Source organism: Larus michahellis, chromosome 1 (genome assembly GCF_964199755.1).
Source record: "Larus michahellis chromosome 1, bLarMic1.1, whole genome shotgun sequence".
Taxonomy (NCBI): domain Eukaryota; kingdom Metazoa; phylum Chordata; class Aves; order Charadriiformes; family Laridae; genus Larus; species Larus michahellis.
Window position 1 is genome coordinate 16,223,374 of NC_133896.1, and position 15,502 is coordinate 16,238,875.

Genomic DNA, 15,502 nt, shown 5'->3' on the forward strand with positions numbered 1-15,502 from the left:
AACAGGTAGACACCTAGAATATTTTGATGGTGGCAAACAAAATAAGTTGCTGAAGAATATATGAAAAATTTGCAGGGAAAAAAAAGTTACCCTGGGGAGAACAGGAAGGGCTGGCTGAGTTTTTCTTTCTCCGAGAGCAAGAGAGCAGAACAGGTATTACAACACAAAACAGCTTTGAAGAAAAACATTTTCAACCTAACCACCAGGAGGTTTAAAATAGTAACCACTTTCAAAGGGCAGGCTCTCCCTTCCTTCCATTCTTGCCTCACATTAAAACTAATTTGCTTGATTAATAAGAGAAATAACGTTCTCCTCCATATTCAGCTGTCTCTCCGGGAGAGTAATTTCTCACTGGGCACTGAATCTATAGTGGAAAGAATTAGGACTGGAAAAGACATCTACTTGTATCAGAACTGCAATTTCTCTTTTAGAAGGACAGCAAGGTAACGGGCAGACTCAGTATGTAATAACTCACATGGTTTTCCTGTTGATAGGTTGTAGCAGTTGCTATATTCTGTCTTCCACATTTCCCCCAGGAGCTCCTAACTGTAGGTATCAATTTGCAGAGTTGCTAGCCTACCCAGTAATATTGAAGCTTCTCATTTTGAAAGGTACTGGAAATAATGCAAATAACATTTTTCCTCTTTCCCACTCCAACTACACTTTATAGCTCCTATCACTGCAACTCATTCTACCTATACATTTTAATTTATTAAGTAGATCATCAGTAAAGGCTGCTGAAGAATTTGACAAGTTTTTTTCTTCATAAACATGTATTTGCTCATCATCCATCGGTGTAACAAAAATGTCTCCACTTTCAATTTCTCAAGATTTTATTAGTAAAATAAAACCTAGGCTTCAAGCCTAATGACTGCAAAGCCACTTCCAAGCACCAACCACGTACAAAGCAAACCAGTATTCCCTTCCTCAGACATACCACTGACACTATTGCTCTCAGCATTCCCCCAAAAAAACAGCAAATGAATGCATTTTTCATACAAGCTCTGGTTTGCTTCAGTACTACAATAAGTGATTTCAAATACAACAATTATGCAGTGAGGTTAAAAATACTTTAGGACATGGAAAAAAACTGAAACTATGGTTTAGGCACAAAAATCCTTGATATTTGAAAGCTTCATAGATAAAATTAGTTCTTCATATGCATGCATTTTAAACACAGGTTAGGTATTCATTTTAGATTCTAGAGCTACAATATGTATGTTTTAAAAAAACTGAAAATATCAAGGGTATCATATTTCTATTTCATTTATCCTCTTAAGAAAGTGAGAGATATTTGTCAACAATCAATAAAAAAAAATACTTTACAGATACAGATTATGGAAACCACTGCACCCAAACAACAGAGGAAGGAAGAAAATAAACTGCAGATGATACCAACACAAATCTAAATTTAGATCAACGTGCACATCAATCAAATGAATATTCTTTTTAGCAGAGTAAATGGTGAAGCCAACACACTGTACTAGCTTAGTTCAATTTCCTTACTATTATACATTTATCATTATAGCTTATTACTTTTGAACTTCTCTCACACATCTTTTTATGGCACTACATAAACAGATTCTCTATCAGTTTCCCTGAACAACCTTGTAAAAATAATAACTCAAGAACTAAGGTGGCAAAGAGGGGAAGACAGAGTAGTTTATCATTAAAAAAAATCAGACAAGACAACACATAGTCAGATTCTGAGAACTTAATGTGAGGAGTATCACCACTATCAGACCGATGTGAATGACTTCCTACATTAGAACTGAACACCGGGGCCTTAGAGAGGGTTTTAACCACTTACAGCAGCCATTCACAACTCGGGGTGGGGGGGAGGGGAGGAAGGCGGGGAGCGAATCCAACTACTGTCCAAAGGTTTTATTTTGTTGTCTGAAGAAGGTAAAGTATGCTCCTGTCACTGCAGGCAGATGCAAACATCCAGAGCTACTGTGTGTGGCCACTGAACTTTGATTTTAAAGGTAGTAAGCCTACCAGACCCTTTTCACACGCTTTTTGTAGCGCTTCCAAACCAACCAGCCAAGAGGCTGACTGAGCAAGACTGCGATGTATAAACTCACCCTGGTAGGAACCTTCACACTGTGGGTGATCTTAACAAAATTAAAGGCACACAGTTTATGCTGTGATACCTATTCATGTTGCGTTCACTCTTTACTCACAGGGCAATTAAGATCATGAGACTTTTGTCTGTTAACTTCAGCTAGAAGAATGCTTGCTGCTCGGCACACCATGTGAACACTTTGTCTTAATTAAGAGAAAATCATATTGCCTTCCTATTTTTAAAAATGACTAGTAACAAAGTCTATCCAAGATCTCTGTCAAGTAAACGACTCTAGAGAAAATCTTCCCGTTTTCTTGTTTTCATTTAAATTATCAACTCCACTTAAAGGATATTACAGCAGGCAAGTGTGTAACAGAACTCCTGCATCAAGGCATTGGAACAGGGGAGCTCGTGCTGCTCCTGCCCATTCCCCATATACCAGACACCGCTTTCACAGCATCAAGGATACCCGATGGAGAATCCTGAACCTCATCCTGAAGTTTATACCCTGCATGTTAAGTTCAGCTACCTCCGAATCCAATTCACTGTAATAAGCCCAGCAGAAAGCTTACTGAAACATTTCTATTGATGCTGTTCTGCCACACACCTAGCATCGCACCGCCATGTGCTAGGACTTGGGGATGCTAGGCAACGCAGCAATCCAGGCAGCAGGGAATAACACTGAAAGCATCTTCCAACACACAAAATATTTTGGTGAAAGCAAGGTAAGCAACCACCTGGGACTTTAAACCACGAGGCAGTATCTCCTCATTCTACAGCCACAGAGAGTCAGCGCTCCAGCTTCAGCACTCTTCAGTGTGCTGAACTCCAACTTACAGAATCAACCTCCTTTCGGACACATTTTCATCAGCTTAAACAATGCGAGCAAGTGGCTTTTTTCTTTGTATGCTTGAAGCAATGCAAAAGATATGATGTCAGAACTCCGAAAGTCTCCCCATAATAATGAAAACCCTCACTAAAATTCAGTACCAGTTGCCAACTTAGAACTAAGAATATTTTATAAAAGCAGAAATCTCTTGAATTCTCAGAGTACTCAAAGCACAATTTTAATGAAGGAAAAACTAAATTCACAGGAATATTGCAATTTTTAAAGAAAAATGAAAAATTTATCTTGAAATTCACAGTTACTATTTAAAATTTTGCCAATAACTAGTACAAGATACAGCACCATTCATTGTGAATGTTTACACCAGAGGGCAAACCACTTCCATGGAGAAACGCTGAAGTCACACTGATGTTATTCAAATTACTATTAAATTTAGCAGCCATACTTCCCTCCTGACGATAATTGATATTCCTTTTTTTTCTTTTTTTTAACTGAAATGCTTAAATAAGCGTGCAATAATGCACCAGAACCACAATTTAGCTACATCACTAAACCAAATTTACTGTTACGATATGAAAAGGACGCCTTCTCTCTACATGAGTGATAACCAGCCCTGGTTCTCTAATTCTTCTTTGCTATCACCTCTTTGTACAAAACTAAAACGAGACACAGTTTCAATAATAATTGCTAAAGGGCACTGTGTAACTTACACATCTCTTCATGAGTACAGGAACTTCCAGTGCTGAAAAGGTCAATAGTTGAACTAACGTGGAATACTACTGAACAAATAACCTATGCCTAACAATTACACAAAACCAAATGAATCTTCTAAGACATTCTGATTTTGTAGCATAATCAGGTAATTTTCCTGTACTCAAGCTGCTATGCTAACATTAACTCTGCATCTTGAAAATTAATATATATTCTTATATATATAAAAACCATAAAAATATATAATATATGTAATTTTATCATATATTATACTTATCATTTATATATATTTTACACCTATTTAAAAACACTTGTCTTTGTATTGCTTCCAAAGGTGTACATCTTTGCAAATACAAGAGGAAGCACAATGAAATGATAAGCTGGAAAATCAAAACTTCTTTAAATCTATGGAGGTAATTCTAAAAATGGAGAAAGCGAAATGAACAATGTCCCATGTGTAGGGATTTTTTCTGGCAAGGGAAAATGGAAGTTAGAAATGCAAAAAACCCCCAAACCCAACCTAAATAAGTCATCATAAAAATAACAAAACAAAGTAAGCTGTATCACAATCAACAACCAGGGAGAAAAGAAAATAAACATTAAGGGTAGGACACTGAATGGAAAATTAATTTTGTGGATGTCAGTCTTTACTACAGAAAAGGAATATGAACTGTTCTCAACAGATTAAAGAAATGAGAATAAAGTACTTGTGTCAAAAGAAATAAAAGTCTGCATTACCATCAGCATAAGAATAGTACTTATGTATAAATTCTAGCAGAGTTTTTGTCATCTATTCAGCATATCACTCTTAAACAGTAATAAAACCCTTTACAACTAGAACTTGCGTACTGGACAGGAGTCACATTTACACCTTTTCAACACAAAAACATGCTGCAGCACGACCCAGGCCAGCAAGCCATAATTTCAGTACCAGGTAAAACAGGACACTTTGATAAATCCAGCATAACAAGGACATGTCAGTACAACTCCCGAACACAAACTGCTATTATCCACTGTTTATTTTTCCTTCATGCTATAGAAGTTACTGGATTTTCAACAACATTCTAACAAAGTTCTTTGCAACAGACTTTTGAGGAAACAATTAAGGAAACTAAGATGGAACAAGGTAAGAAACACAGTTTAGATATGGATCACAAGCTGCAAGAACAGATACAAACAATAACTATGCAGAAGAGCTATACTAGAATCGAGTATCACACTGCCCAGCGCAGGTAAGTGCAAGGTACAGGAGGATTTATCCAGCTGGAATTGTGCAGGTGCACCATTTAAATAATGCTGAAGAACAATCCCAGGGCAAGATGTCCAAAATCACCCAATATTCATTTTCAAAAGTGACTTACCCTCTAAAAAGATTATGTGTCACTGAAAAATTTGTATGAGTTAGGAGCCCAAGTCTCCTGCAAACATGAGAACAGATGACATTTTTAGATCCGGAAGCAGTAAAATTCTGAACAGCCACTAAATGAGCAGCAAGATTCAAACTAGGAAACAAGATGTGCATCCCGAAGACAGAAACAGAAAGCACTGCTGAAGCATTCAGGGGAGATAATCGTAGAAAACGAAAAAAGACTAATGCAGAGAACAAGGGAAGTAAGCAGACACAGTTTCCCAACTGTGCGAATAAAGATCTTCGTGACTGTGTCTGTTCCATGACACCTGGATGTTAAGACAGTCTGTGATACGTTTATGTAAAGTTAAACCCTAAAGCACATTAAAAGAATGCTAAAGCTCCAAAATCAAGGACTCTGATAGAAAACATGAGAAATGAGTACTTTATTTGGCCCTGCTAGACCTTGAGAGCCTAAGGAGACTTTTCAACAAAGTAAGCTTCTTTAAAAAACTGCAGTGCAAGAAGCTGCGTTCAGGGTGATCTTATCAACTCACCAGCAGAGTTCAGACCTCCAGATCTACAACTGACCTACCACCGTTTCAGACTGCATCCAGTCAACGCTAGGACATTACTTCCCATGTGTAGAAAGTAAGAGAGTAGATAAAAGATGGAAGAAGACCAAGAAATATGCTGCAAGTTCCAAATTTTTGGGCTTCCTGCTCTCAGCAAAACAGAAAAACATACTCTAACAGAGAGTTATGGCTCCTAAATCCAATTTAAAAGTACTACAGGGGTGTATGCTATGGCAATTGCAGTTATTTCTACCCCGTGCACCCAGCATCTCTTTACATGCACCACTTCTGCTCCACTCTGCTTCAAGCTCCTGCATCTCTATTTATTTTCTCCCCACGCCAGATTGAAAAGCCTGAACTCTTCACAGCCCTATTCTCTGTCACATTCTGGGTCTCCCTCTCCGCTTGTGTTGCCATTCTCAGTCCTAAGACTCTTCATCTCCAATCACCTGGTTTAAGACTCCTGCTGTTCCCCAATATTTCTATCCTCTTTTCCACCCTACTTCTCATCCCCCTAAACCCCAAAATACCAGTCAAATTATTTCTCTTCCATTCTGTACTGATACAGAAACAGGTATAAGAACGGCACATTTTTCTGTCTATGCTGGGTGTCTGCACATGGCTCTTTTTTCCCCACTCTTCCCTATCTACCCTTTGAGGATGATGTCATCTGTTCACACCATCTTAACTAGCATCTGCACAGCAATGGCTTGTAAGCATGTCTATCCATCCACCTACTCCTGATTGCTTCCATATGGTACTGCTGCTTCTCCTGATTTTCTCTCCAGAAAACTTAAGCTTGATATGTTCACAACTCAACTCCTTATCATTCCTCTCAAACACTTTTTGCAGATAAAACTTTTGCCATTATCACCTCCCGTAATATAGGAAATCTTTCGTGACCCCTTTGCCTGCATTTGAACTACATATCCACACTATATCCAAAATCCTGTTACAGTCTTCCTCCGTGTGCACATTTTTTCTTTCTAAGAGTACAGCTCATCCAATATGTCCATCCTTGTTCAGGCACACACTGAAGAATTAGAAAGGGAGATGGAGATTCATCTGTTTAAATTTAGACAGGCTTCCCTACTTATCCTAAGTCATACTGAAAGTGAAGCAAGTAAATCTCTTTAATATATTAGTATTTAGGCTTTCATTTCAGGAATCCTCTTTATCACGTCACCCTTAAGAGTTATGCTGGTATCACTGGTTTCAAGCTCTTGGGAGGCAGACGACCCAGAGACAGCTCCAAGAGCTCAATCAGTTGCTACTCAGACAGACGGTACCTACTGATCTTTGTTCAAAGTTTCTGCAATCTTTATTCAGCTATTTCCTGAAGGTAAAAGAGTACGGAATAGGAAAGACGCTAGACAGATATGTAGCCATTTTAAAAAGTAAAGTATGTGTTACCTAGAGATAAACAATACATTGGATGGCTGTCTGAGAGAAAAATAAAGAGAAGAAATGCAGACATCCCAGTTACACAACTGCATTTTATAATTGCATTAATAACTTAAAAACAGAGGACCCCATCAAAATTTGACCAAAACTGCCATCTTAGTACAGCTGCTTATGTAAGAACCACGTTATAACATTTAGTATTTTATCTAACTTTAAAAAAAAAAAATCTTTGAAATCAAGGAAAAAAAAATCAAAACCAGAAAAAAATCCCACACCCCATACTTATCTGAGATGAAATGCTACCAGGAGGACATTTTATACTCAGATATTCTTAAATTACTTGCTTCAGGAAACCGATTTTTTAAAAAATATTATTTTAGGTTGTATACTGGATTTATTTCCAAAGTTTATTTTAGCATTAGTACTAATTAAAACAGCTATTGTGCTACATTTCTCTTACTCCTCATTATGTGGTTGTGAGCATTGTTTATACTGATAGAACAGAATCAGAAATAAGTTCCAAGAGAAAAAAGTGAAAATGAATATACCCCCTGTCCCCTGCACAGCAAAGGTCAAGAACATCATGCAAGACATCCTTACAAAAACCTGTGAAGTCTCTAGCAAAATTCATGTTGGATTTATGGAACATACAAGATTTTTTTTTAGAAGTTAACATTTCAACACAATTAACAGCCTACACTACTATACATACATTGTACATGGTGATGGATCATGAAAATCATTTTTTTCTGATTGATGAACTAAACTGAATTATCAACCCATTCTAAGGGTCTGAATAATCTCTGTGAATCCCAACAGAAATTTTCCTAAAATACACGCGGGTACCAACTTGTCCTGAATATAATTTATTCAGGACAAGACCCAAATGTTCACTTGCGTATAAACACATCAGGTGAAATTCGGCATGGGTCAAAGAGGCAGTTTTATTTCAGAGACATTCTTAGGACAAAAAAAAAAAAAAAAGGAAAAGTGAAAGTAGGCAAATTCAAATATAGATTGTTGGAAGCTTTTTAAGTAATAAACGTTTAATCCCTTTTTTTTTTTCAGTGTCATGTGGTTTCCAGTGTACACAAAGTGAAGAGTGAAAAGGTAAAAATAAAACTGGCATACCCTTAATATATTCCAGAATTCATAAATCATTTGTAAATTTAGTCCTTTTATAAAACAATCCTTATATAAATCAGGGGGAGGGGGGCATCAATCCCATATATGAAGCACAATTTAAGCCCCACATCACTGACCAATCAAAATTAGTGAATGCACTGCATCTCTCTGCAGTGAGGAGAAGCGACAAGGTAGGCTGTCATTCTGCAAAAGCTGCCCATCGCAAGCTTTCCTCTCAGCAGCACTGCTTTTCTTTTTTAGAAAGCTTGAATCCCAGTGGTGTCTCTGGAGACAAGAAGCCTTCAGTATGTTAAATTACTTTCATTATGTATTTTCAGATGCTTATTGATTCTACAGTAGAAGAGTGGGAGACTGCAGCAGCCTGTAAAGCAGAACTAAAGCAGTTGTATACATTAGCAGTATGCTGAAACAATGGCACACTACAGGCACAAATTTTCATTAAGGTCATTTTTTGAAGATATGCTTATTACCCTCTTTCCCTTCTACTCTGCCAACAAGTGAACAAAATGAATCCCTCCAACCTGGAACTGCTTCACCTGCATCGAGAATTTATCAAATCTTTAGTGGAGGTAAGATCTGTTCCTTATTATGGTATGCACAATAAGCAACATTTAACAAAAAAAATTGGAGTAAAAAGGGAAGATATCAGATTCAACTTACATTAAGCGCTAGTATCTTGTTATATTTGAGACCAGGAAATCTTCAAGTGCTCTTTCCCCCTCCCCATTAAAAACACAATGGTAGAAAAAATGTGATTTTGTATGAAAGTCTTGTAGAATATTAAGAACCTGTTTTGGTCATACAACATAAAGACAGTACAGTTTAAGCTAATACAGTATTGGGGGGAAAAAAAACCCACAGAATGCAACCGGGAATATTTTTTTCCTCCCACAGCAGTATTTTCAAATATTGGCAGTTAAATATGCTACAGATCTATTCAGTTACTCCTTGAAGGATCAGACAGTCTGTAATTGGTGTATACTTATTGCTTTATAAAGGTTGGCTAATATGATTAATCTCTGATTGATAAAGAAATCCCTCTTTTTTGTTATTGTTTTTTTTTTTAAACTTATTTCCTTCATTACCCTGTACATTCAAGCTGTTTATTAAAAACAGGGATTTGCTAAACATTGATTTCAAGAAAGGAAATTATAACTGTGCAAATTAAACAAAAACATATTTTCTATAAATCTCATTGACTCTGCTCAATTTCTCATTAGAAGACAAGAGTTGTATGTATAAACTACATTTTCTAGCTCTAGTCACAGACTCTCAACATCCAACAGTTACTGCTTCTAGTCGGGGTTTTTTGTAACCTGCGCTATTTGGAGAACAGGAAACTTGTCCAAAAACCTAAATTCTTTTAAGTTGACAGAAGAATGACATGATTTTACTAGCAAATAGTGAACACACTAACTGATTTTCTATGTAATCTGTAAGACCCAATTTCAGAGATCTTTTAATAAAATAAGTGCTATTAAAAATATATATTCTTGCATTACTTTATTTTGAAATTCTAAGCCCTACTTTTAACCTTTTTTTTCCTCCCCTTCACAAGGGCATGCAGCAACTAATTCAGTTTTACAACTGACAATATGAAGAATGCAGTTGACCGGGTATCTTTCTAGCTGTATGACCTACAAGCAGCAGGACGCATCACTAAAATGTATTCTTAAGACATAAAGGAATTAGAAACAAAACATGGAACACACTTGTATTACCATTTACGTGCACGACACTTCAACAATATACATGGAGGACTAACACATCTGCTCAGATTTTCATTAAAAGAAGAGTGCAAAGATTGATTCTTAAAATGGTGAGCATTTCTTAAAGGGGATTTATAATTTAAAACCAGAATTGTGGAAACTACTGATGCATGAAGAAACAATGAAACATGAATTCCCAAAAGGAGAATATGCATACTTCACCAGCAAGCTGAATAAGGGTTTAACCAAGCTTTTTCTATACTACTCGTTAAATAACTTATTTGTCATAATGACTAATGGATACTTTTCTCTCAATTTTATGGTCTGTTATGTATTCTCCTTAAGTGAAAATAAACCAAATTAGGTAACTCATGGTTACTCTCAAAGCACATGAACTGGATTTTATGATGTATAGCAACTTCTTTGACTAAGCCATCACTCAAAAGTAATGAGCAGGAATATTACAGAAAGAAATAACGCAACCATAAACTAAAGGATGTCTACATGCACTCTGAACACAGAGTTAAGAATATTTTTTTTTTTTTTAAACCTGGAAATTAAAACCAGGCTGCTACAAAATGCAACAGGGGAATGAAATTAACGTCACTTAAAAGAAGGTTTATTTGTTATTGCTGGCTTGAACAGACACGCAGAATATGCACTGGTCTGTAGAAGCATCTCAGGCAATTAAGAAGTCCCCATGTTTAATCAGAATTTTTTGCTGCTGAAGTGCTGGAACAAAAAAAAGAAAAAAAATACCTGCGAGGAATGAAATAAGAGCCCAGCTACCACTTGGTTTCCAGGTTACAGTGCATGTCAAATATCTGTCAGTGACACCCTGTATCAATTTATGACAAGCTGCCGCAATGATGTGAAAGGCCCTTGAGGCAGAGAGAACAGGTAGGTCAGCAGTTGCATGCTCCCCTCCTCGCCTCAGCCTTGGCAAGGCAACGGGCACCGTCCAGAGAGGGTAAATTAGATCCCTGCCTTGACATTTCTGCTTTTATTTAACTGAAATCTAAACAATGCAACAAGGAGGTGATGTTTAATCTATCCATAAGACTTAGCACATCTGAAGTTGCTTGGTTTGTTCTGTTTTGTTTGGGTTTTTTTTTTTTTTACACAAAATTTCAGGTGGTGTAAGGTTAGAGTTAATATCGTCATTTGTTTTAGCAGATCTGCTTGTGATTTCCTCCTGGCTTTTGCTAATACGAAAGAACTCCATTTATCCCGTAATGCATTTGGAATGGTTTCTTGAAATCCATTCACAGCCAGGGCAGCGTACACAGAGCAAATCATATTCCTGAGGGTTAAAATAAACCTAATAGAGGTTGCCTAAATTAGAAATTAAACAAAGCTTTTGAAATATTTCTTGTTTCATTCCACACCTGAGACTAATACGTTCTAATTTACATCTTTTGTATTTAAGAGGCACATGTGAAATAGCTGTTGAAGCATACCAAGAATTTTCATCATACAATTTGCAATTAATAGTACTGTGCAATTGAGGCTTTTCAGAACTGCAGATGAAATCCATTTGCATATTATGTCCCAAGTGTGCTTAATTCATACTTTCATTAAAAAAGACCTCATTTTTGTTCACCTTAGTGCTATCCATTATTAATGTATTCAGAATGGAACAAAGGTCTGCATTTAAATTTATTTTCATGCCAAGTATGTCCTCTCTTAAATTTAAAGCTACCTAAAAAAAACCCAACCATCAAGTATCATAACGAGAAACTGAATACCCTCTTTTATTTATTCATTTAATTACAAACTCAAGAGCTGGCTAACAATATAAATAATACAAACATCTGCATTACATGCAGATGCTACATTTACAACCTATCCATATGTGTAAAACAAAGCAGATGAGCCACAAAATATAAAATCTACTAGATGTAAAAATATTACTTTTTTTGAACCTCACTTATTCTTAAGACAAACATGCTGTGTATATAAATCCATTGGATTTAACTGCAGTTTGTATTAAAAAAGAAATGACGAAAAAAAACAAACAAAAAAACCCTGAAAGAGACAATTTTCTTTTTAAGTATTATTTTCTAAAATTATTCCCTTAAATCTATTCTGGAATAAAATTAAATACTCTTGCATTCCATGTAGGCACTGATTTCCTTAAGAAATTAAATATTCAAATCAGAAAAAGGAAACGTAGTATTTTTATAATAAACTCCATTCCCTCAAACCCACAAATGTTTTGCATTTGAAATTATATATACTTATATAAAATTGTAGTTGTAAGCTTCATACACGTAGATGCACCAAAGATAAAAGTGAACAGAAGTCTTCAAGCTCTGTAAAAACCTGCTAAATTACAGAACGTCAAGTTTAAGCCCACAACACTATTGCAAACTGTTCATGAGAGGGTGATAAATTGCCATAAATAATTTAAGTGTTCTTTTTATGATACGTAAGCAACAGTGCTCCATGTTCCTATCACTTTCTTTTTCCATGAGAGCCTTTTTAAAGTGATCTTGAGTACTAATTTGTTAATACTTAACAACATTCTTCTAAAATGACCCTCAATGCCATACAAAGGCAATGCACAAGTATAGTTTATTCAACAAATGGGCCCTTTGTAAAAACCACATCACTATAAATAAAGCCTTGTCTCCTTAAGTGGAAGCTTTTCACTTTTTTTTTTTTTTTAACAAATCCTGCTTTCCTTTGAAAAGGAAAGACCCTATTCTAGATCCTCAGGCTTTTGAGTTCATGCCAACTAAAGCTCTAAATGTACAGTAAATCAAGAGTTTGATAAGAATAGATGCTTTTCCTCCCTCCTCCTTCCCCAGCATTTATCTACAGTAAGTGTTAAAAAAAGAAATCAAATAGTTCCATATTTTATTTCACCTTTCAGGAGAAAAAACAACTGCAACAAAAGAATGTGTTTCTCCCCCATTCTGGAAGTCAACATGCAGTCTGAATCTAACATTACAGTTCGAGATGCCATTGATGACATCGACACCAACATGTACCGACCACTGTCATACCCATTAAGCTTTCAAGTTTCTCTCACTGGATTTTTGATGTTAGAAATTGTTTTGGGACTTGGCAGCAACCTCACTGTGCTGGTACTTTACTGTATGAAATCCAACTTAATCAATTCTGTCAGTAACATAATTACAATGAACCTTCATGTACTTGATGTAATAATTTGTGTGGGATGTATTCCTCTAACTATAGTTATCCTTCTGCTTTCACTGGAGAGTAACACTGCTCTCATCTGCTGCTTCCATGAGGCTTGTGTCTCTTTCGCAAGCGTTTCAACTGCAATCAACGTCTTTGCTATCACTCTGGACCGATACGACATCTCCGTAAAACCTGCCAATCGAATTCTGACCATGGGAAGGGCTGTGATATTAATGACATCAATATGGATCATTTCACTTTTTTCCTTCCTGATTCCTTTCATTGAAGTCAACTTTTTCAGCCTTCGAAGCGCAAGTACTTGGGAAAATAAGACACTTTTGTGCGTGAGTACAAACGAGTACCACACTGAGCTAGGAATGTACTACCACCTTCTCGTTCAGATTCCAATCTTTTTCTTCACTGTTATAGTAATGCTAATCACGTACACCAAAATACTCCAGGCTCTAAATATTCGGATTGGTACAAGATTTACAACGGGACAAAAGAAAAAAGCTAGAAAGAAAAAAACTATTTCTTTGACCACTCAGCACGAGACTACAGATGTGTCCCACAGCAGTGCAGGAAGAAACGTCGTCTTTGGCGTAAGGACTTCTGTCTCTGTCATAATTGCTCTCCGCCGAGCCGTAAAACGGCACCGGGAGCGACGAGAACGGCAAAAGAGAGTCTTCAGAATGTCCCTCTTGATTATCTCAACATTCCTTCTCTGCTGGACACCCATCTCTGTTTTAAACACCACCATCTTATGTTTGGGCCCAAGTGACCTTTTGGTAAAGTTGCGATTATGTTTTCTAGTAATGGCATATGGAACAACTATATTTCACCCTCTACTTTATGCATTCACAAGACAAAAGTTTCAGAAAGTTCTGAAAAGTAAGATGAAAAAGCGAGTTGTTTCAATAGTGGAAGCAGATCCCATGCCAAATAACGCTGTAATACACAACTCATGGATAGAGCCTAAAAGGAACAAAAAGATTACCTTTGAAGACAACGAAGTAAGGCAGAAATGTTTAGTACCTCAGGTTGTCACTGACTAGATTTCAGTATTCACCAAAACACATCAAGCGGAATATTTGAACAAATTGTAGAAAAATACTGCCAAATAAGAAAAACTTTTTTAAACTATTGGCGAGACTGTAAATTTTCAATATATATGTTAAATAGACTAGGTCTTGTATCTTCAATTTCTTCATTATGTAAGATATATGTTGCATGGCCGTTTGTTAGTGTACCACCATATGTATATTTGTCAAAAATATTCAAGTCCTCTTTTTTAGAAAATAAATAGCCTTAAAGGAAGTGCAAACTTTTAAAAATATTTGTATGGCTCAGTTTCTCTGTAAATATAAAAGAATTTTTAAACAAAAATTCCACTCGGGAATACTTTTCTAAAGCACAAGTTCAACATTTTGCATGATAAGATATTTTTAAATTTAAGTCATAAACAGTATTGATCAGAGATATTCTGAATGCTCCACAGCTACAACTTGGACACATTTTGACCTCATACTTAAATAGCTACTTAATTCAAATTTCTCCAGCATGCAATTAACATGCATGCGTAGACAAAGCCATTTATGTGATATCCTTTAAATAATGGCTCGGAATCCATTAATTTTGATAGGGAAAAAAAATAATTCATGTTGGTCCAAAAATTGACAGTACTTTTCAGAAAAGAAAAAGGTCTTGTGTATACAATCCCAGATCCACAGTTTCTATGTAGAAAACACACAACTTTGAATAATTACACAGGAGTGGTGGAAGGGATAAGGGGAAAAGATAGGTTAAATGAAGGCAAAAATCACAGACAAGAAAGTTATTTGGCTTGATGCAACCAACACAGACATTCCTGTTCAAAGGCTTGGATTTTCACATTGGAGGGGTTTAGCTAGATCTCTAGTGTGCCAAGATTTTCTTGCCCTCAATAACTTTTGTATTATTTTGACTTCACTTCTCCTTTGATGATATTCTGTTCTAGCCATGCAACTGCTTTGTCACAAACCAGTCACCATTACTGCTAGCTACTCAATTTCTGTATTTCCTTGACCACCACGGTATACCATCATTCTACATCCCCTTTTCTATCTCATCTTATATCTGCAATAAAGAATCAAGAAGCCTTAAGAAGCCATCGTCATCCATAGCATTGTAATCAAGAATTAAGATATTCATACAAACAAAAGTTTGTTGAGTGGTTTGCACTATCCCCCACTTTAAAAAAATCATAATTTCTATGAACAGTGGCTACATTCATTGACTTAGTTACCAGCTGGGGGGAGAGAAGGAAACAAAACAAAAAACTGCAAAAATCAATCGGCATGATTTCACTTGTCTTGTTATATAAACTGCTCAGTGTGTCACCAGCTACCAGTATAATTAAAAGGCTAATTCTCAATAAGTATTGGCTTCTATTAAAAAAAACAAACAAACAAAACAAACAACAACAGAGCATATCCTTGAACATGAGAGCTAGTTTGACCGAAGTATTACATTAAAAATAGGGATTTCTGAAGCATCTTTCTGAAGTTG

General features: G+C 36.2%; 2 protein-coding genes across 3 annotated transcripts in view; one reads left to right on the forward strand and one right to left on the reverse strand.

The window, feature by feature from the left end:
* COG5 (component of oligomeric golgi complex 5) overlaps positions 1-15,502 on the reverse strand; it is a 192,520-nt gene that overhangs the window by 145,180 nt on the left and 31,838 nt on the right. The window lies entirely within an intron of this gene.
* Positions 8,156-15,360, forward strand: GPR22 (G protein-coupled receptor 22). 2 transcript variants are annotated; one of them, XM_074580099.1, is made up of 4 exons: positions 8,156-8,266; positions 8,414-8,665; positions 9,655-10,705; positions 12,684-15,360. In XM_074580099.1, the coding sequence occupies exon 4, from the start codon at positions 12,709-12,711 to the stop codon at positions 14,008-14,010; it is 1,302 nt and encodes a 433-aa protein (XP_074436200.1). In that variant the 5' UTR covers positions 8,156-8,266; positions 8,414-8,665; positions 9,655-10,705; positions 12,684-12,708; the 3' UTR covers positions 14,011-15,360. The 2 variants fall into 2 exon arrangements, with proteins under 2 accessions (XP_074436200.1, XP_074436283.1); XM_074580182.1 differs by lacking the exons at positions 8,156-8,266; positions 8,414-8,665 and having other exon boundaries at positions 9,655-9,915.